General features: G+C 35.7%; 1 protein-coding gene across 1 annotated transcript; it reads right to left on the bottom strand.

Annotated features, from left to right (window-relative positions):
* Positions 1-23738: 23738 nt before the first annotated feature.
* Positions 23739-24365, bottom strand: LOC145059866 (uncharacterized). Its single transcript, XM_079007636.1, has one exon. It carries the CDS (start codon positions 24363-24365, stop codon positions 23739-23741), a length of 627 nt encoding a protein of 208 aa, XP_078863762.1.
* Positions 24366-24565: the final 200 nt, after the last annotated feature.

Raw genomic sequence — 24565 nt, 5'->3', positions numbered from 1 at the left:
TAAAAATGCAAATAAACCGACAAAAAAACAAATACAAACATTATTTCTAACTTGAAGAGTCAGGAAACCCAAAAATAATTTAAAGTCTCAAAGATTCAATTTATTTTGATACCTAAAGGTTTATTAAATATAAAACCCTAAAAACCCCTAACACCCTAATTTATAAACTTTATCATCTAAAAACTCCATAAAATTTGCTGTGAACCTCATTACATAAAATTTTAAATATTTAAATTATGGGATATAATCAAATATATAAAAATTTTATTATCAAACAATAATCATATTTTATGAGTTAAAATAGAAGGACTTTTATAAATCAAAATGTAATTAAAGAGCTTTTTATAAAAATGAGGATCTATTAAAAATTGAAAGGAGTTTATAAAAATAAGAGAAAGGGAGCCTCTCTCATTCAAAAATCCGGCCTCTCCTCTCTCCATATATTCTCTCACTATTCCCAAAGCACTTCACTCATTAGAACATCTCCCACACTCTACCTCTCTACTTCTCTCTCTAAAAATTTGCTCTCTTCTTTCTCTCTAACGATGACGAACTTAGAAGCAGAATAAGTGGGAAAGATTTTTACATTCGATTATTCATGAATTTACACACATTTTTTTATTTTGGTGACTGAGAAACCCCAAAGAGATGACGAGAGATATTGGGTATCCAGAGAGACAAAATCTCTCTTTTCTTCTCTCTACCCCCCCCCCCCCATTCTTCATCTTCCTTTCACCCATGAACTTGGAAGCCAAAAAACTCCATTTTTACTCAGAAATATTCATCATCAAGAGTTAATCGTAAAGGTAAACCCGATTTTCCCTCCATCTGCCTTCTTATTTACATGATTTTTCTTGCATTTTTTTTTCTTCTACACCATTCTGTATGGACATTCATATGCATGTTCATGCAAGTTAATTTTGATGATGATGGTGGTAGAACTTCACTAAAAAACATCATGCATGTTACAAATAGTGAAGTTCCATAACCTAAACCTAAGTCAAAATCAAGAAAATGCACTTTTCTACAAGTTTTGGAGGAAATCACCACATACACAATGAGTTTTCTTTCAAAAATCGACTTTTACTCCTTCGTCTTCTTTAAACTTATTTTGTTATGGTTAAAAACAATTTTTACAACAACATGGATGTTTTCTAACACCATACTTGTAGAAAAACATAGTTGCATGGAAAGATCTTAGCACAAAAATCAGTTTTTTAAAGTTAATAACATCAAACTCAAGTTAAGAGTTTTTGAGAAACAAGATTTTGTACATGAATACATATATGTATTTTATGATTTAAATATTTTTGATATTTGGAAACATGACTAGAACATGCATGAGTCATTATATATTTAAAATATTTCTAAATATTTAGTCAAGGTAATGATGAAAACTCACTTTTCCAGCCTATTAGCAAGCATGCAATCTGCAAGATTCCTACACTTGAATTTAAACTACCATATCTCACTTATTTCTTAACCAAAAACCAAGAATTTTTTTACTGAGATATAGTAAGTTTAGTTACCCTTGTAAACCTGAAAGCCTCACTGGTTTGCTTTTTAACAATTTTTACAAAATTGTTGCTCCAACAGCTCTTTTCTTGGGAGTAGTTTTAAGTTGCATGTTAAAGAGAGTAAATAATCACTAAAAATCCTTCAAATTATATTTTGAATTCCTAGCATCATAAATTCAGAGGGAAAAAATATCTTAACTTAAAAGTTGAGAGGAAAATGTTATAAATATTCTCAAGTGACATCAACATTTTTACCAAAATCACATCTACCATGTTTTTCTCTATAATATTCTATTAAGCCTTTAGGCATGTTTTCAACATCCAAAATAAGAACAAGTTTTTTCATAGTTAATAAATTTTAGAGTAAATTACACGAATGGTCCTATGGTTTAGGGTAATTTGCACATTTGGTCCCTAACTTATTTTTTTAACTCGGAAGGTCCTTACTGTTTGTATTTGTTACGTGTTTGGTCCCTGTCTTACCTAAAAAAACTACTTTTCCCTTGCTTTTTTAATTTATTTAAATAAACCTACCACTAACCTCATCCCCATCACCTTACCTTACCTATCCCACCATTTTTCCCTATTTAAATAATAGTCTTGTAGGTAAGATACGGACCAAGCGTGTAACAAAAACAAACAGTAGGGACCAATGGTGTAACAAAAACAAACAGTAGGGACTTTCCGAGTTAAAAAAAAAGTTAAGGACCAATCACACAAATTGCTCCAAACCATAGGGACCATTCATGTAATTTACTCTAAATTTAAAGATAGAAGATGAGATTTCCTAAAAGCAACAATAAATCATTTTAAAGAGACAAAACTGCACAAATAGTCCCTGTGGTTTGTCAAAAATTGCCAATTTGGTCCAAAAAGGTTTGGACTAGCACCAGAGGTCCAAACTTTTTATTTTTTTGCGAGTTTGGTCCAATTTACTATTAACTTTTTCATAATGACGATTTTGCCCTTATTTTTTTCATTTTCATTTTTTTTATTATTTAAATTTTTTTCAGATTAAAAGAAAAAAGAAAAATTTTCTTTTTCTATTTAATTTATATAATTTTTATAACATAAAAATAGAAAATAAAAATACAGTCTGTCTGTCTCTCTCTCTCTCTCTCTCTCTCTCTTGGGTGAAACCTGCCATCAGAGATGGAGTCTTCAGTCACCAAAGAGGATACAATTTCCCTTCACTGTCGATTAGCAAACCCCGAACCCCTCTTTCGATTTATATGATCCCTTTTGATCTCTTCAACCCCGTAAATGACCAAAGTGGAGATCAAGGGTACTGAAAAAGGCACACCCCTCATCCTCTTTATTTTTCCTTTCTTTCTGCTTATCGATACCTGCCAAACACCCAACGATCGACTGCTGATACGGCTTGATCCTTCTGATTTGTTAGTCTTCATCGATGAGGAGTAAAACCACAAAGGAATTCAGCGAAGACCGGTTGTCCCCCTCACTCTTTCTCACTATTTCATACTCAAAAACCATCATCTCCACACAAACACACACACACAGATTAAATACACACACAAAGTCGAAAAAGACCAACAACAGATTAAACACATACACACATAAACACCACAACAGATCTTAAAAGCATTAAACACACACACAAACGCCACAATAGAGAAAGGGTTGCACTAAGGTTTTTGCAAAGGTTGTCATCTGAGAAGAAGGGAGAGGAAGTCCTCGTCGGCAGACCCCCATAAAGAGAAAGGGTTTCTCTGCCTTCACCTTCTTCGCCTTCGTTGAGTCACGTTTGAGTGTATGTGTCTGCTTAGAGATCTGAAGAAGAAACGAGACGCTGCAAACCCTAGCAACTCGAAACCACCACCGCTATGATCTTCAACTCGTTGTTTCGGAAGGACGTAGATCTGAGAAAGGGGCGACTGGTGAAGGAATAACTGATAAAGAGAGACGAACTAAGTCGGGTTTTTTGTTGTGTTCATCGATGTAGGGTTTGCAAAGGCGAAGTCGTCGTCAGAGCAAAGGAGATAGAGGACTACGACGACCGGGGTGGATTCTGGACGAGCGATTTCTGGCGGGCACAGTTGACACAATCGATGCACAGATCTTGAAGGTGGATTTCACAGATGAAGTTGGATTTGGGGTAGGAGGAGCGTTATGGTGAATTTCCGATTGAGAAGATGCATCTTTTTCTTGAGCTTCTTTGATTGGGGTTCCTCCCGTTAATGTTTTTCAACGAGAGAGAGAGAGAGAGAGAGAGAGAGAGAGAGATTTTCTTTTTTATTTTCTATTTCTTTTGTTATAAAAAATAAAGGAAAATTTTATTTTTTCTTTTAATCTGAAAAAATCTTTAAATAATAAAAAAAAATGAAAAAAGAGAAAGTAAGGGCAAAATCGTCATTATAAAAAAGTTAATAGTAAATTTGACCAAACTCGCAAAATAATGAAAGTTTGGACCTTTGGTATTAGTCCAAACCTTTTTGAACCAAAGTGATAATTTTTGACAAACTACAGGGACCATTTGTGCAGTTTTGTCTTTTAAAGGGACCATTTGTGCAGTTTTCTCTTTTAAAGATATAAGAACCAAAATCAGACAAGTCTAATCTCGATCGGTTTCATTTGTAATTCTCAACTATTGAAGAAAAGGTGAGCCGTGTTGAAAGGGTGACAAATAAAATTATTGAATCCATCAAGCAATTTTTGAGAACAAAATATCATATTTTATGGATGTTTTATACTTTTACAGTTGTTGTGTTCCATTCAAAAGAAAAAACGGTACCAAAAAGCTTAAAAAGTAACGTTTGCACATTTACCTCGTGGAGTTGTGCTAGTCTTTAGTAAGTATATTATTTATATACACATTCCAAACAGGATCATGATTATGAACGTATAGCTTAAAACTAAAGGGTCATGCTTCCTTGATTCTAAATCTTCCTATTTCATCTTGTCCCTTTCGTTTTTTTTTTTCTTGCATGATAGTATGTAATTATTCAAAATGTATTAAAAAAATGGCATTGCGTGTTACATGCATATCATGTTTACATTAGAAAAGATTCCCTAGCTAAAAGCAACAATAAACCATTTTATAGATATAAGAAACCAAAATCGTGTTTAATTTGATGCCTATTTGTACTTGCTTCCCAGCCTCGAGTCGGTTTTTCCTTTATTAATATGTAGCCGTTTAAAAAAACTGACATGTCTAATCTGGTTGGGAATTATTTGTATTAGTCACTTACTGAAGAAAAACGAGTCAGGTTGGAAGGCACACAAATGAAACTGTTGAATCAATTAAGCACTTTTTTAGAACACAAATTAATATTTTACGGATGTATTTTAGTTTTTACCAACTCGTAATATTTATATATTACAACGTATACGATGCGTTATTTTGTTTTTAACATCACACTCTTTTTGGATTTATAATACAATAGTTGTTAATTATTATTTATAGAAAACTTTGAAGAACGAAATTGTAATGAACGAAAATTTATCCTTTTTTTTAACGTATGTATGTTAATTCACTAAATATGTCCAACTAAATTATTGATTTTAAACTCATGAGATGTGTTATATATATGATAATTATTAAGTTCAAGTATATAACTATTTTTAAGAATAGAAAACCTGAAACGAATTTGTGAATGAAAAATGACTTTTTTTCACATGAAGATAGAAATCCGCATCTTACGATTGATTCCCAGTTAATCCAGATATTACGAATGATTCTCAGCAACTCAAATAATAAATGTTGATTCATTATGCTGTTAACGAACCGTAAGACGTATAAATCCAACAAGGAAATGGGCGTGTAAATACCATACAAGATCACATAAGAACTCAAAAAATGGCGGAAACTTTGAATACTATTTTTTGTCTTAAAATTGAAAAAATAAATGGTCAATATTTTATTTTATTATTCATCAAAATTTTGGTAGATTATATGACATTTTAGTAATTACTTACGAGATTTTGATAATTTTCGATGAATGTAAATGTTTGGAAAATACAAATAACAAAAATAAAAGATTAAAAGGAAAAAGAAAAAAACATGAAAATTCAGCTCATGTAGCATCTCTAGGCGCTGACACGTGTCCCCACCCCAACATGACAAGTGAAACCATTAACTATTTTTTTCTTTGAAATAAAAAATTATGAACAAACTAAAATTCTTAAAATTTAATTCTCTACAAAATAAGTACAATCATAAAAATTTGAAAACAAAATTAATTTTGTATATTTATAAAAAAACCAAAAAAGGAAAATTCTCCAAAAATTATAAAAAATTAAAGAATACTTTTACTCACTATTCTAATTATTTTGTAAAAAAAATAATCATAAGGTGTTTTAGATATCAAACTTAGTTTTAAAAGATAAAAAGTTTAAAAAAATTGTGGAACAAAATAAGATCCAAACAAAAATTGTTCAAAATATTTAGATTAAATTACTGAAATCGTACCTATGGTTTGGTAAAAATTGCATGTTTGGTCTTTAACATTATTTTTGCACTCGGATCGTCCTTGTGGTTTGATTTTGTTGCGTTTTTCAACCTTTACATGCATAAAGCTATGGACCAAACGTGTAATTTTGACCAAACTACAGGGATGAAAAACGCAACAAAATCAAACCACAGGGACGATCCGAGTGCAAAAAAAAGGTTAGGGACCAAACGTGTAATTTCGATCAAACCATAGGGGCGATTTCAATAATTTACTCAAATATTTATGAATCAAAATATTATAATTTAGTATGTTTATGATCGTTATAATCTAAAAATACTTTGATTCAAATATTTTATAATTCTTAATTATTATATATTTTGTGATTCAAAATTAAATAATTCAAAAAATATAATGATCAAAATGTTATATTAAACAAAAACTTTATGTAATTCAATATATTATGATCCAAAATCATATAATTCATAAATTATATAATCCAAATTACTATGATTCAAAATGATTTGATCCAAATTAATATGATCCAAAAATGTATAATAAATAATATCGTTAAGATTCGAAACTTTTTATAATGGTTAAACATCACAAACTCGAACCAATGTTTAATTCAAAATAATAAAAAGAAAAAAAGAAAAAAGAACCGAAAAAATAGATAAACTGAAAAAACGAGTATATATTAAACAAAAAAAGTTTGTTTTTTTTTACAAAATTAAAAAAAAAACAATAAAGGTAAAAAAAACGACAAAAAAATTAAAAAAAAAACTTTAAAACCGAATACACTATAACCTAAAAAGTTTTTTATTTAAAATTTAAAAATATAAAATAAATAAATAAAGGAAAAAGAAAATAAAAACTCATTTAAATGGCGTTCCATGGGCGTTCATTGCACATTATTATTCCCTCAAGGCCGTATGACGTTCCATGGATGTGCATCGTATGTGAACATGTCACGACCAAGTAATGGTTTGACGTTTGGGTCATTGACGAAATTATTAGTGGAAAATAGTTTTTGCGGTTCATACCAATTTTTTTGTGCCTATCAGATCCGGACCATATATATATATATATATATATATATATATATATATATATATATATATATATATATATATATATATATATATATATATATATATATATATATATATATATATACAACCTTAGAACCAATGAATCAATATTTTCTTAACTTTTACAGTTTATTTTTTTATCAAAAAAAAGTAAAAATACATAAATTCATTTTTTTATCCTCTTTCCATTTATTTCAATTTCGATATAATTTTTTTTTTTTTACATTTTCGATCTGTTTAGATTCATGTTGTCAATCTGTGCAGATTCACACTATAAATCTGTGTAGATTCACAATATGAGTCTGTGCAGATTCACTATAACGTCTTGATTTTTTAACAAGAAAATTTTTCATTTTTATTTATCCAAAGTATAAGTCTTGTACACATTATATTACATATTCAATTATAAAAATGAGTCTTAGCAGAAGTCGTAAATATTATTTATTGTCTTTAATGATGAAACATCCAAATTTCAAATACAAATATTATATTAACTTGGTCTCAAAAACCTCTAATATCCGGAATCCAAGTACTAATATCATTATTAATAATAATAGCCGAAAAATTAGAAATTTAAATAAACACTCTTCTTCAAGTCTGAGTTTAATCATTTTCTTTCCCGCTGCCACTTGCTACGTTACTTCCTGGGTTGAGTACATTTAAACATTCCAATGGGTAAACCTAAGGCCTAGTGAGTTCGTGGTTTTCATGCGTATTGACGTCAATAAAATAAAAACAATGCAACAATTTATCAAATATAATTCTTTTCATTTCTTTCCACCCTTGGTGACACATTAGGGAACTGCTCTCATTTACAGGGAACAAGTCCCTTCGTCGGGCACAACAAATATGTTTACGGCTAATTAATCAGAGCATAAGCTCTTTGCCGCATACTGATACTCTGTAAGAAGAATAATAATAAGACTGTGTGGTTAATACACCCATGCCCTATACATATGTCACCCATCATTTTCACCATTTTACATGAAATAGTTTATGAAATCTATATAAATATTCATAGAAATAACAACGGTACATTGTAATTGCAAATAAATTAGAATAAACTTTTCATGAAAGCAACTACAAAATTCACACAAAAATCACCTTGTTAGCGTTAGGTCTTAATCAAAGCTTGTCACTCTATACGCACCATACATTTAACAAATATGATTTTCTAAGGCCTTAATCCTAAAAAACACACTATACGATCATTTTGGTTCCCCTCCTATATGTCTCGTTCGTCAAACCATTTATCGAATTTCGTTAATTAAACTATGCATTATAACTTTATTCGAAATTTTATTATTATTATTATTATTATTATTATTATTAGAATTTCATTATTAAAAGTTAATATTTAACCCTCAGAATTAATAAAATAGAATAGAATCACATAATTCGTTCTAGAAATAAAATCTTCAAAAATTCATTTACCAAAGCACAAATGAACATTATGTGTCAGTTATACATGCCAAATGAAAATTCACCAAATTTATGTATCAAAAATAGGTTTGAGTTTAATTCAACAAAGATAGAGGGATTGATAGTGAAGCATTATTGAATCTGTAAGCAAAACAAAAATCAAGACTCCAGGGTTGTAAACGAAATTTCCTTTGTAGCAAAAATTCAATGTAAGCAATGAGGGTGAAACATAACCACAAAGCTACAGGTTATGACCCACATATTACACACCGTCCTATAGTCCTATATACATTTATTGTTATTCTTTTCTAAACAAAACTTCTTAAATCTGACGTCGTCTGGCTCACAGAAAAAGAAATACTAATAATAATCAGAATGAAAATGTCATCTTCCTTACTCGAAAAGAAAACCAGTTTATGTCATTACTAAACATTTGGAAAGCTTTAATTTTTCTGCAATTAGTATTAAATAATTTAATAAAACTCACCATTATTTATCTCCACTTTGTCTAACAATAATCCATAACTAATTATCTAATTTTTGCTCCATAACCTAGTGAATTAAAGAAATTATTGAAAAAAAAAACGTTCCTTATAACTCTATGTCAATTTGTTACTGATTGGATCGAATTCAGACAGTATGTTGAACCAAAATATGTTTAACATACATATATATCTATCTAAACAATCATATCAAGCTTAAATGAAGTGGTCATACATTGATTTTAAGAAAAACCATGAAAATCTTCAACAACTTCCACACCTGATTTCTCATTTGCTTCTTCGTCTTTTTTTACAATTCCAGTGGAGTTTTCACTTGATTTCTCATGCTATATATAATGCTTAAGTGTATAACTGATAAATCCCTTTCACTTGCTCGAATTTACTGACTCAATGAAGGTGACTGTTTTTGTCATTAATCTTCATAATTTGACTCTAATTGACTCATTAATTTTGAACTAATCATTTTTTTGTAGTAATATAATCTGATTATATAATAAAAAAAATACTATTATATATTTAATTTTGTCCTGGTTTATTACAAACTTCTCCCCTTAGAAGAATTTCATTCTCGGAATTTTGAATTAAGCAAATAAATGAGGGTATTTAGTCTTTATATCTCGTTTGGTTTCCCATGTCGCATATGAACCTTTATGATACTTCCATTGAACTTTCACCAGTGGTATCTCCACATTCCTTAACTTTATGACCTTTCGATCTATAATTGCGATAGGTTCTTCCATATATCGTAGCTTCTTATCAACCTTAATTTCTTGAAGTGGAACTTCAATGGTTTCGTCCACTATACATTTTTTTTTTAAATTAGAGACGTAGAATGTGCTATGAATTCCATGCATTTCCCTTGGTAGCTCCAATCGATAGGCCACCTCTCCAATCCATTCCTTAATTATGAAGGGTCCAACATAGCGGGGACTTAACATTTATCGCTTACCAAAACGCACAACGCCCTTCCATGGGGACACTTTTAACATAAATTTATCACCAACCTGAAACACTATTGGCTTTTTCTGCTTATCTGCATAACTTTTGTTGGAAAATTTAGGGTTTGTGGTGGAGATCTGGATACCAACTTGGATCGTGATATCACTTTCCGAACTAATATTTCTACCCTATGTCTGGGTTACAAGAAATTCAGCCTAGGATCCAAGTGGACACTTACGTTTCTAGGCACAGAAAACGCAAGCCAATATGTTAAAGGGTTCTGTGAATGTGTGATAAAAAAACGAGAGCTAAAGAACGTAACCCCCTTCTGGAAAGGAAGAGTTGTTTATATATTAAACACGATTATGGTTTCATTAGGGTTGGGCCGTCATTAGTTGCTTTGGAAGCAAGTAATATTAATCCGGATTAGGGTTACCAAAACTAACGAGTTTCGTTAGTTTTACCATAATCACCCTCAAGAAATTGAGTTTTACATTATGTTCCCACATGCAAAATTCGGTGAGGTTTTGGACCCCAGCTAGGGGCGCTGCCCCTATACCCTGCCAAAAGGGCATTGCCCCTTTGGAAACCCCAGACCCGGGGGCGCTTCCCCCGACCCCCGACTAGTTGTCGAACCGGCTTCTGACTCGATCTTATACATGAGTGCACTCCGCACAACCCCGTACATATATTAGAGTACAAATCATGAATCCCCTTATCTCACATGATAGTTCCAGTTACTTAAAATGACATGGTGACACTAAACTCACCAACAATCCTCCCCCATTTTAGTGTAACCCTTGAACAAACATAACCTTATCAACAACAAACCAAACTAGTACATAATGAAAATATCGAAACGATTGAATTTCCACTTAGTATCATACAATTGCAAATACTCGAGAATCCGGGTGTTCTAAGAATTGAACCCATCAACCCATTTGAATACCAGAAAGTAAAATACATACTAGTTTATTGAATTTCTAGCATAATACAATTTGACACTGTTATAAAGTCGTGTGTCCCAATCCTCTCATGGGCGTATCAAGGTCAAGTCCACAACCTCTTGAAATACGGCTACACTGCACAATCACGTAGGTAACTCCTTTCCATGTATCTGCACATACATTTATCAAAGGAATTATTAAAGAAGTTAAACTTCAACCTGACTAACTTGCAGAACCGAACACATACCTGGGATGAATATTTCATGTGTTCCAATATATAAGTATGAGCTTTCCACATTGAATTCAACTCCTAACACTATATTAGGAGGGGATTAGGTGTCTCATCATTATAGAATTAAATGGATTTTAATCTCATCCCGATTACAGACTTGTGCACTAAGTCTCTTGTCAGACCTTTAGTCAAGTGATCTGCCAAATTTTGTTGTGATTTCACAAACTCAACCGAAATCACACCATTCATGATTAGTTCTCTAATCATACTATGTCTAACACCTAGGTGTCTAGACTTGCCATTATAAACCTGGCTATATGCCTTAGCCAAAGCGGCAGCACTATCACAAAGGATAGAAATAGGTGCTATCAGTTTAGACCACAAAGGAATCTCATAGACCAAATTCTTTAGCCACTCTGCTTCTTTACCAGCAGCTGCTAACGCAACAAACTCAGATTCCATTGTCGAGTTTGTAATGCAAGATTGCTTCTTGGAAGCCCAAGAAATGACACCTCCCCCAAGCAAGAATATCCAACCAGAAGTTGAGGAATGGTCCTCCATGTTGGTAATCCAACTTGCATCTGAATGACCTTCTAAAACCAAAGGACTCCCCAAGTAACTCAACCATAATTCATGGTTCCCTTGAGATACTTAAACACTTTATTCACTGCTTGCCAATGTTGAGCACTAGGATTGCTAGTGTACCTGCTCAACTTACCCACAACAAACGCAATATCAGGTCTGGTACTTGTCATGGCATACATCAAGCTACCAATAGCCTTAGAGTATTCCAACTGTGAAATGGGAATACCATTATTTGGCATTAATTTCACACTTGGGTCCATATTAGTACTCATAGGAGAACACTCGGTAAAATTAAACCGCTTGAGAATTTTCTCAATATAATGACTTTGAGTCATTACTAATCCTTTGTTCATCCTTTTAATTCTTATTCCAAGAATTAAATCAGCCTCTCCTAAATCTTTCATGGAAAACTTGGATGACAACAATTTCTTTGTTTCATCCACTTGATTTTGGTCGGTACCAAAAATCAACATGTCATCTACATATAAGCAAATGATCACTCCAGCTCTAGTAGCATCATCAAATCTACTATAAACACATTTATCACATTGGTTTGTTTTGAAAACAAAAGACAAAATCACCTCATCAAATTTTTGATGCCATTGTTTAGGCGCTTGTTTCAGCCCATACAAAGATTTGACATGTTTACAAACCATATGCTCTTTACCATGCATAATGAAACCTTCTGGTTGTTTCATGTAAACTTCCTCGTCAAGATCACCATTTAAAAAGGCTGTTTTCACATCCATTTAGTGAATAACCAGATTCTGGATACTTGCCAAGGCAACCAACAATCTAATAGTAGAAATACGTGCAACTGGAGCATACGTATCAAAATAGTCAATACCGGCTTTTTGTCTAAAACCTTGAATGACTAACTGGGATTTGAATTTGTCAATAGTCCCACTAACATTCATTTTCTTTTTGAAAATCCATTTGCAACCAAGAGGTTTAGAACCCAGAGGCAAATCAGACAACACCCATGTATTGTTCTCAAGAATTGATGACATTACATCATCAATTGCTTCCTTCCAAAAAGCACTATCCCGAGACTCCATGGCCTCTTGATAAGTCTTAGGATCATCTTCAATACTATAGTAATAAGAGTATTCAAGATTAATTTCATCCCTTTAACCTTCCACCAAGTACAGTTGGAAGTCGGATCCGAAATTTTTCGCAACTTGACCTCTTTTGCTTCTACGAATATCTTGTGGTTCTTGCACGATACCACCATCTTGACTTTCTGAATTTTGCTATTTATTAGCATCAAATGTCAGATCCTTAGGCCTTTGAATCGATGAAAACCTCATCTCATCAAAAATTGCGTCCCGCGATTCGATAACAGTGTTAATTGAAACCGAATCATTAGGTTCTATTACATAAAACCTATATGATTTGGAATGTTCAGCATATCCAATGAATATGCAATCAATTCCACGTTCTCCCAAAATTTTCTTTTTGGGCTCGGTAAGTTTTACAACTGCGTGACATCCCTAAACCCGAAAATAACTCAAATTTGGCTTTTTCTTGAACCAAAGTTCATATGGGACTGTTTTGTTCCTTTTATTTGGAACCCTATTTAACGAATAGCAGGCCGTTAACATGGCCTCTCCCCAGAATCCTTCACTCAATCCCGAGTAAGACAACATCGAGTTTACCATTTCCATTAAAACTCGATTTTTGCGTTCAGCAATGCCATTCTGTTAAGGCATGTAAGGTGTCGTGGTCTCATGAATGATACCCACTGATTGGAAAGTATATGGGATCCATATATTCACCTCCCCTATTAGTCCTGAGACATTTAACCGGAATGCCCAATTGCAATTCCACCTCGGTTTTGTATATTTTGAATTTATCTAAGGCTTCATCCTTAGAGTGCAACAAATACACATAGAAAAACCGAGTGCAGTCATCAATAAAAGTGACTACATACTTTTTATTCCCTAAAGAAGGAGTGGAATGAAAATCACACAGGTCACTGTGTACAAGTTCCAAAACAGCAGAATTTTTAGTGATACTAGGAAAGGGCTATTTTGTCACTTTTGTAAGCATGCAGGTTTTACATTTATCAGATGTCATATCAAAGGCTGGAATTAATCCATCTTTTGACATCTCATGCATCCTTCTAAAGTTCACATGACCTAATCTTACATGCCAAAGCCTAGATTTATCAACATTAGAAGCAGAAGATACAAATGCAGAATTCTGAATAGGTAATAATTTGTCAACAATATTTGTGACATCCCCAAAATCTCGGCCAGAAAAGACCGATTTTCATTTATGCTTTTAAAATAATTTCAGAGTAAATCCTTTTGATTTGAAAGAGTTGCGGAATTTGTTCCCAAAAACAAAACATGATAAAACAATGTTTACCAAAGCATTTCATAAAAGAAATGTATTTTTCATTATATAATCAAAACTCGGGGTGTCATGTTCCGATACAGACCAATAAGCATAAACGATAAAACTACAAGTCATTCAACAAATATATACATATACAGAGTTGTAAACAAAACAACTTGATGGTTCATCCATCTTATGCCCTCGCACCACTTCCTGTAATACAAATAAAACTGAGTGGGTCAGGCTTGGGAGCCTGGTGAGCATATAGGGTTTTCAACCCACAATAAATAATCATATTTAATTTTCACCAACCAACAATAACCCAATTACCCATTCCCGTTATTCTCACTTTATGTCCCTAAGACAACTAACATAAGGGACCTAGTCTAAGAATATTTCATCGAGGCGACAACACATGGTTCGGGGGTACCTCAGCAATATAAGTCAAATAAGGCAACCATGAGGGGGATGGAGTACAGCGAATGAACACCTTAGTTCATTAACACCTACAGGTGGTGAACCTGCTAATGTTCCACAAGACTATCTAGAAAAATCTGTGGTCGTCATCTAAACTCTGCTAGATGACTAAATCAAACAACAACGAGGCCTCTCATCTGTTTATTACACACCAACTATCTACCCATGTTCTACCCAACATATTAGTAGATAAAAATATACATTTTATACATAGTTTAAAAACCTGTATAGCATGCTTTAATCAATACATATTCCACATAACAGATGAGGCACACACACATAACACGTATTTCATAGAGAATAAATCAGATCTATGAGATAGAAGAGAGTGAATACACATTCACACATATAACAACAAAATATATACACATAGCACGTATTTTATATAAAATAATTCATAATATTGTATTGGAAGAAAATAACTACACACTCACTTGATCAGAAGATGATCGGACAGCACTACGGCTTGCAAAAGTAGTAATCCTCAGCAGATCTGGAAGATCTCTTCAAAAAAAAAATCGAACTTCTCGCGGGCAGAGCTTCGGCTCGGGACCCGCACTTCTCGGGATCTTCGGGATCTCGGGACTTGCCTCGGGGATCGAGAATAATACCGGGGCTTCGGGATATTTCTGGCACGCAAATCGATGCAAAACGGGAGAGAGAAGAGAGAAAATAGCAAAAGAACTCGGCTGCCCTCGGATCCTATTTATAGGAGGCTGGAGCCTCGGAGTACGCGGGGTGTATGCCTGTACGCGGGGCGTACGCCTGTACGCGGGGCGTACAGGTCCGAAATCGTCACTGCGTTCGTCATCCGAAGCCACTTGATGCGAGTGTCGACATCCTCGGTGTACGCGGGGCGTACTTCGGATGAGTCCGATGACTCGTCCTCGGATAATACCGGATTTTTTTCAATTAAATTTAAATACAAAATATTTAATAAACTTCGGAAATTCATATCTTCTTCATACGAACTCCGTTTTCGACGTTCTTTATATCCACGCGAAGGTGAGACTACGCTCTACAACTTTTGTTTAGACTTCGTCGGCTAATTTTGACTTTATTTTTATTATTTATTTTTAATAGGTCGGGACAGAAACTTTCGTTATAAATTCATAACTTCTTCGTTTGACGTCCATTCTTGCCTAACTTTTTATCGCTTCGATACCAACAACGAGATCTTCGATTCTCGTTTAGATTGTTTCGGCTAAAAACTGCTCGATCTCAAATCGAGTATTTCAGGCTGCACACCGCTAAGCCGAAACTTCGATAAATCATAACTTCCTCATACGAAGTCAGATTTGGGCGTTCTATATATATTCGGAAACCTCGTTTCAACCACTACAACATTAACCAAAGATATCAAGTTTATTTTACACTTAAATTTTGACGCTTATTTTTATTCTTAATTAATCAAACCACATAATTAAGTAATTAAGCACAAAACACATAATACTCAAATAATACACTCTTATTATTTCAAAACGGGTTACAAAGGTTAACCTAGACTATTACATTGCTAAAAATGGCAAGCCCGGAAACACAGGCGTTACAATTCTTTGCACCTTAGAATGATTCCGTCCCCGGAATCACACATCAACAAACAAATGCGGATAGCGACTCAACATGTCATTCTCCGTCTCCCAGGTGAGATTCGGCCCATTCGTGTGTTTCCATCGGACAAGCACTAACCCAACCATTTTGCGTCGCAACTTCTTAGTCTTTTGGTCAACAATTACCTCTGGTTCTTCAATCAACCTTTTGTTGTCATCAATTCTCAATTCAGAAATTGGAATTATATCGGGAACTTCTCCCGTGAACTTCCTCAAATAACACACATGAAAAGTGTTGTGAATTCCATTCAGTTCTTCGGGTAATTCGAGCTTGTAAGCTTGGTTCCCAATCCTCTGAAGAACTTTAAACGGTCGAATAAACCTTGGACTTAACTTTCCCCTTTTACCAAATCTTATAAGTCCCTTCCACGACGAGACTTTAAGCAAAACCGAATCTCCAACCTCAAAAGTCATCGGTCTTCGCTTCTTGTCAGCATAGCTCTTTTGACGATCCTGAGCTGCTAACATTCTTTCCCTAATTATTTTCAACTTTTCAGCAGTTTGATGAACCATCTCTGGTACCATAAACTGCTTTTCCCCAGCCTCAAGCCAACAAGACGGCGTACAACACTTCTGTCCATACAAAGCTTGATAAGGTGCCATCTTTATGCTCGAGTGGAAACTATTATTGTAGGAAAATTCTACCAATGGTAAATGTTCATCCCAATTACCTAGGAATTCCAAGGTACATGCTCTCAGCATATCTTCAAGTGTTTGTATTGTTCTTTCACTCTGACCATCAGTCTGCGGATGGTAAGCTGTGCTTAAACATAACTTGGTACCCATTTCCTCTTGTAGACTTTTCCAAAACCTCGAGGTGAAACAGCTATCATGATCCGATACAATCGTTAACGGAACACCGTGAAGCCTCACAATTTCCTTCACGTAAGAATTTGCAAGATTTTCCATAGACCATTTCTCCTTGGCTGCTATGAAATGCGCACTCTTAGTGAATCGATCAACGACCACCCAAATCATGTCGTGACCATTCTTTGTTCTGGGCAGTTTAGTGACAAAATCCATAGCAATGTCTTCCCACTTACCCATAGGCACAGGCAATGGTTCTAAACTCCCGTACGGTTTCTGATGTTGTGTCTTTACTCTCGCACAAGTCACACACTCAGCCACATACTTTGCAACATCAAGCTTCATCGTCGGCCACCAGTAGTAGGGTTTCAGGTCCCTATACATTTTAGTGCTACCGGGATGAATCGAGTACATGGTCTTGTGAGCTTCTTCCATCAGAAGATCTCTGATTCCCCCTGTCTTAGGTATCTAAATCCGATCTTGGAACACCTTCAGTCCATGACTGTTTACACCGAACACCAACGTTTTACCCAAACGTTCCTCCTTTCGGTCATTCTTTTCAGAAGCTTCCTCTTGAGCTTTCTTTATACTCTCCACAATTGTCGAGACAACTTCAATTCTCAACGCTCTTCGCCTTTTCCTTTCAAGATCCACTTTTCGACTGAGAGCATCAGCAATAACATTAGCTTTACCGGGGTGGTAAAGTATCTCGCAGTCGTAGTCCTTGAGTAACTCCAGCCAGCGTCGTTGCCTCATATTTAATTCTTTCTGATTAAAGAGATATTGGAGACTCTTATGATCAGTAAAAAGTTTGCACTTTGTGCCATAGAGGTAATGCCTCCATATTTTCATAGCGAAAACTACCGCTGCCAACTCCAAATCATGAGTCGGGTAATTCTTTTCATGCTCCTTCAACTGTCGAGATGCATATGCTATCACCTTTTCTCTTTGGGTCAAAACACAACCCAATCCAACACCAGACGCATCGCTAAAAACAGCGAAGTCTTCAACTCCATCGGGTAGAGAAAGTATCGGTGCCTCGCATAGCTTCTTCTTTAGCTTCTTGAATGCTTCTTTATGCTTATCACTCCAAGCATAAGTAGCTCATTTGTGGGTCAAAGCTGTCAATGGAGTAGCGATCGAAGAAAAGCCTTGGATAAACCTTCGGTAATATCTGGCTAATCCTAAAAAGCTTCAAATCTCCGTGGGACTTTTCGGTTGTTCCCACTTCATCACAGCTTCAACTTTGTTGGATCAACCATTATCCCTTCTTGGTTGACCACGTGACCCATGAATTGGACTTCACGAATCCAAAAATCACATTTGGAGAACTTCGCATACAACTTCTCCTTCTTCAAAACTTCTAACACTTCTCGCAAGTGTCTGTCATGCTCCTCTTGGCTTTTCGAGTAAATCAGAATGTCGTCTATGAACACTATCACAGATTTATCAAGGAACAGATTACAAACCCTATTGATTAAATCCATAAATGCTGCTGGAGCATTGGTTAGTCCAAATGACATAACCAAGAACTTGTAGTGTCCATATCTAGTTCTGAATGTAGTCTTCTCGATATCTTGCTCTCTTACTTTTAGCTGATGATATCCTGACGTTAGATCGATCTTCGAGAAATAGCTCAAACCTTGCAGTTGATCAAACAGGTCATCAATCCTTGGCAACGGATATCTATTCTATATTGTTGCCTTGTTCAGCTCTCTGTAATCGATGCACATTCTCATACTTTCATCTTTCTTCTTCACAAATAACATCGGAGCTCCCCAGGGCGATGAACTAGGTCTAATGAAACCTTTGTCCAATAACTCCTGAAGTTGCATCATCAGCTCCTTCATCTCTGTCGGTGCTAATCGATAAGGTGCTTTTGCTATTAGCGTGGTTCCTGGTAATAAGTCAATTCTTAACTCCACTTGTCTATCAGGTGGTAATCCAGGAAGATCTTCGGGAAATACTTCCGGATAATCACACACCACTGGAATGCTCTGCATCACCTTCTTTTCCTTCTTAGCATCAATCACGAATGCTAAATATGATGTACATCCCTTGGTCAAACACTTTCTAGCTTTCCTTAGAGAAATGATTCCAGAATTCACTCTGCGTTTGTCCCCATACACCATAAACGAATCTTTCCCAGGCGGGTTCACTTTAACTATCTTCTTCTTGCATAAAATTTCGGCATCATTGGCGCTAAGCTAATCCATTCCCAACACGATGTCAAAACCATTAAGTTCGATAGGCAATAATTCCTCGATAAACTTATTCCCATTAAGGTCGATTAAGATGTTTTTCATATGATGACTAACAGGTACAAACTTGCCACTAGCAACTTCGACTAATAAAGCATTATCTAGTCTATCAACAGGCAAAGCTAGCTTTCTACCAAACTCATGCAAAATAAAGGAGTAGTTGGCTCCAGAATCAAACAAAATTTGAGCAGGTAATTCGTTTACGAGAAAGGTACCTGAAGCGACATCAGCTTCATCTTTCGCGGCCTCAAGTGTCATCTGGAAGGCTCTCGCCTTCGGCTTTGGTGGAATGTTGGGCCTAGCTGCCTCCTTCTTCTTCGGATAATCTTTCAAAATGTGCCCCTCTTCATTGCAACCAAAACACATCCTTTTGTTGATCGGACATTCATTGGCAAAATGTCCAACCTTTCCACACTTGTAGCAGGTTACATCCTCGCTACATTTCCCATAGTGCTTTTTCTTTCACTTATCACACCACTTCGCTTCGCCTCTTTTTCCTCCAAACTTTTTCGAATCAGATTTTGAAATTTTGCCTTTCTTACCGGAACCAGATGTTCCCTCAAACTTTCTTTTCTCATCAACCTCAACCTTTTCGGTGGTTCTCCCCTTAATCATGTTCTCAACAGACTTGGTAGCCCAGATAGCTGCCTCTAGAGTATGTGCCTGACGTACTGGCACCTCGTACTCCCATGGGAGTCCCTTCGCATACCGGTCCACCTTTGTCAGCTCGTCTGGAACGATACGCAAGGCAAACTCCATCTTATCGGTGAAGTTATTGGTGTATTCATCAACTGACATGCTGCCTTTCGTCAATTTCAGAAACTTGTTTTCTAGTTCCAACAGATTTTGAGCCGAGCAGAACTTGCGCTTGAACTACACCAAAAATTCTACCCATGTCAATTGCAGTGGCTCATTAGGGCTTAAAGTCTTCCCTAGAGTGTTCCACCAACGAACGGATCCACCTCGGAACTGACGCACTGCATAGATAGTCTGCAACTTACCTCTGCAGGCACAAGTCATGAAGGCTAACTCCATTTCGGAGATCCAATCCATAACCCCAATCGGATCCTCCTTCCCATTGAAGGTCGATGGTTTGCAAGTTAGAAAGTCCTTGTACTTGCATCCCATTCCATCATTCCTTCCATCATGGTTATCTTGCCTAACTACCGGTGGGTTGGCTTGACCAACAGACCCACTGAAGTTTTCACCTTCCGAGTGCCCTTCATTTAATTCAGGCTCTTCCACACGAATTGACAGTTCTTCACGATTCTGTTGAAGCAACCGTCTAGTTTCATCCATCTGACGATCCAACATCGTCTGAATCATCATTTGCACACCAGCCATGGTTATTGGCTCAGGTGCTGCTGCTACGACAGGTATTTGCTCAATCACTGGTGGTTGATTCCTGTTTTCACCAGCATTTCCAACTCCACTTCTTGTTCTCACCATTTTGATCTACACACCAAATAAGGTTAAATTAGATCCTCAATCACGATAGATATTCAAATCATCCTTTATCACTCCGAAACGTTTACATGCCAGTTCTAATATCGTAGACGTACGCTTAGAATCCTACACACATAAGGTTTCTAGATCCGGTCGGCAACAGACCATAGATCCGAACAAATAATATCATATATGGAAACATATAACATTTAGCATATAAAGCATTTTAGGCAACTTCCCTAAAATAAACTTGTGCTCGTGTCTAAAACATAACAGACACACATCTCAAAACTTCACTTAGCATTCTAAGTTTAAGTCTAGAAATCCTACAAATTCCTAGTTCGCTTAAACTAATGCTCTGATACCAACTGTGACATCCCCAAAATCTCGGCCAGAAAAGACCGATTTTCATTTATGCTTTTAAAATAATTTCAGAGTAAATCCTTTTGATTTGAAAGAGTTGCGGAATTTGTTCCCAAAAACAAAATGTGATAAAACAATGTTTACCAAAGCATTTCATAAAAGAAATGTATTTTTCATTATATAATCAAAACTTGGGGTGTCATGTTCCGATACAAAACAATATGCATAAACGATAACATTACAAGTCATTCAACAAATATATACATATACAGACTTGTAAACAAAACAACTTGATGGTTCATCCATCTTATGCCCTCGCGCCACTTCCTGTAATACAAATAAAGCTGAGAGGGTCAGGCTTGGGAGCCTGGTGAGCATATAGGGTTTTCAACCCACAATAAATAATCATATTTAATTTTCACCAACCAACAATAACCCAATTACCCATTCCCGTTATTCTCACTTTATGTCCCTAAGACAACTAACATAAGGGACCTAGTCTAAGAATATTTCATCGGGGCGACAACACAAGCTTTGGGGGTACGTCAGCAATATAAGTCAAATAAGGAAACCATGAGGGGGATGGAGTACAGCGAATGAACACCCAAGTTCATTAACACCTACAGGTGGCGAACCTGCTAATGTTCCACAAGAGTATCTAGAAAAATCTATGGTCGTCATCTAAACTCCGCTAGATGACTAAATCAAACAACGAGGCCTCTCATCTGTTTATTACACACCAACTATCTACCCATGTTCTACCCAACATATTAGTAGATAAAAATATACATTTTATACATAGTTTAAAAACCTGTATAGCATGCTTTAATCAATACATATTCCACATAACAGATGAGGCACACACACATAACACGTATTTCATAAAGAATAAATCAGATCTATGAGATAGAAGAGAGTGAATACACATTCACACATATAACAACAAAATATATACACATAACACGTATTTTATATAAAATAATTCATAATATTGTATTGGAAGAAAATAACTACACACTCACTTGATCAGAAGATGATCGGACAGCACTACGGCTTGCAAAAGTAGTAATCCTCAGCAGATCTGGAAGATCTCTTCAAAAAAAAATCGAACTTTTCGCGGGCAGAGCTTCGGCTCGGGAACCGCACTTCTCGGGATCTTCGGGATCTCGGGACTTGCCTCGGGGCTCGAGAATAATACCGGGGCTTCGGGATATTTCTGGCACGTAAATCGATGCAAAACGGGAGAGAGAAGAGAGAAAATAGCAAAAGAACTCGGCTGCCCTCGGATCCTATTTATAGGAGGCTGGAGCCTCGGAGTACGCGGGGTGTACGCCTGTACGCGGGGCGTACAGGTCCGAAATCGTCACTGCGTTCGTCATCCGAAGCCACTTGATGCGAGTGTCGACATCCTCGGTGTACGCGGGGCGTACTTCGGATGAGTCCGATGACTCGTCCTCGGATAATACCGGATTTTTTTCAATTAAATTTAAATACAAAATATTTAATAAACTTCGGAAATTCATATCTTCTTCATACGAACTCCGTTTTCGACGTTCTTTATATCCACGCGAAGGTGAAACTACGCTCTACAACTTTCGTGTAGACTTCTTCGGCTAATTTTGATTTTATTTTTAATAGGCCGGGACAGAAACTTTCGTTATAAATTCATAACTTCTTCGTTTGACGTCCGTTCTCGCCTAACTTTTTATCGCTTCGATACCAACAATGAGATCTTCGATTCTCTTTTAGATTGTTTTGGCTAAAAACCGCTCGATCTCAAATCGAGTATTTCAGGCTGCACACCGCTAAGCCGAAACTTCGATAAATCATAACTTCCTCATACGAAGTCAGATTTGGGCGTTCTATATATATTCGGAAACCTCGTTTCAACCACTACAACATTAACCAAAGATATCAAGTTTATTTTACACTTAAATTTTGACGCTTATTTTTATTCTTAATTAATCAAACCACATAATTAAGTAATTAAGCACAAAACACATAATACTCAAATAATACACTCTTATTATTTCAAAACGGGTTACAAAGGTTAACCTAGACTATTACATTGCTAAAAATGGCAAGCCCGGAAACACAGGCGTTACAATATTCAAACGAAACATTCTATTATTTAAATATCCAAAGCCAAAAAAACATTCCACCCTTAGACAAAACAAACTTATCCGACTCAGTAACTTGTTTAAAACCATCAGAATTCAAATAACTAGAGTTAACAAGATTCTTGCGAATCTTGGGAATAAACAAAACATCAAATAACCTAATTTTCTTTCCAGAAATAAATTCAAGACACACGAAACCTAAACCATAAATAGGAATAAAAGAATCGTCTCCCATTTTCAGCACCTAGCCGTCTTCAAGCGGAGTTAATGTTTAAAACATCCGTTTATCTTTTCATACATGGTTCGTTGTTCCGGAGTCGATCTACCAAGCAACATCATCTTCCTGCACATAGAATGATTCAGGGATAAATGAAACATAGTAAACATAATTCTGATTAGAATTATCAAAGTTAGTAAAAAAAACTAGCCTCTTTTAACTTGGGCCGAAGACCCATTCACTTTCCCATTGGCTCCACTGTTTCCAGCACAATTGTTGCCTAAATTCACACGACAATCACGCTTGCAATGCCCAACTTGATTGCACCTCCAACAAACCATATCATTTCTCATTTTGTTGGAGTTGCCTGGGACATGTTCCTGCTTACGTTTGCCATGTCCTTTGTGGTTCTGGTTCGTTAGTTTGTTTTCGACCATATGAACCGAGGGCTATCCAGGTTCAACTTTTCCTTTGTGTTTTTCAGATTTGTCACTTTCCTTCACACGAAGAGATTCTTTAATACGAATGTGCATAGCAAGTTGAACCAATGACAGTTCCTCCTTTTGATGTTTCAAGTCTTTCCAGGATGGAGGCAGTTTGTCAATGATAGTTAACACAACTATGGATTTATCCATATTCATTTTCTGCAGTTTAAACTGTCCGTATATGCCAAGGAGTTCATTGTACTGTTCAGTGACAAAACTTGAATCTTCCATCTTATAATTATTAAATTCACTAACCAGAAACTTCTTGCTAAAAGCATCCTCAGTAATGTATTTCAGTTCAAGGGTATCCCACAACTCCTTAGCACACAAGGCTTCACTATGGATATCAAATAAAGCATCAGACATACCATTCAGAATGTTACCTTTGCAGATGTACTCATCATTATCCCACTTCTGTCTCTTTCTTGTCTCTTCAGCCGTCTCAATAACACCTTCCGCAAGCTCTGCTGGTCTTGGAGTAGCTAGCACGTATGCTGCTTTCAGAGTGGTCAGCATGAAGTTCATCTTTTTCTTCCAGCGCCTGAAATTGACGCCTTCAAACTTCTCCAACTTGGCAAACTTAGTGGTCATCTCGCGGATTAAGTCACCCATCTCTAGAAACAGAAAGTATCAGTTTGAAGGTTGGGAAATTTAGGGTTTGTGGTGGAGATCTGGATACCAACTTGGATCGTGATATCACTTTCCGAACTGATATTTCTACCCTATGACTGGGTTACAAGAAATTCAGCCTAGGATAATCCAAGTGGACACTTACGTTTCTAGGCACAGAA

The sequence above is a fragment of the Lactuca serriola genome, chromosome 6, assembly GCF_051521515.1.
Source record: "Lactuca serriola cultivar US96UC23 chromosome 6, Lser_US96UC23_V15, whole genome shotgun sequence".
NCBI classification, from domain to species: domain Eukaryota; kingdom Viridiplantae; phylum Streptophyta; class Magnoliopsida; order Asterales; family Asteraceae; genus Lactuca; species Lactuca serriola.
The sequence above is the reverse complement of the archived record's forward strand: the minus strand, read 5'-3'. Positions and strand labels throughout refer to the sequence as shown.

What these genes read in the sequence shown, in the direction of transcription:
- LOC145059866 (XM_079007636.1), bottom strand. Translation starts at nt 24,365, where the DNA reads ATGACCACTAAGTTTGCCAAGTTGGAGAAGTTTGAAGGCGTCAATTTC.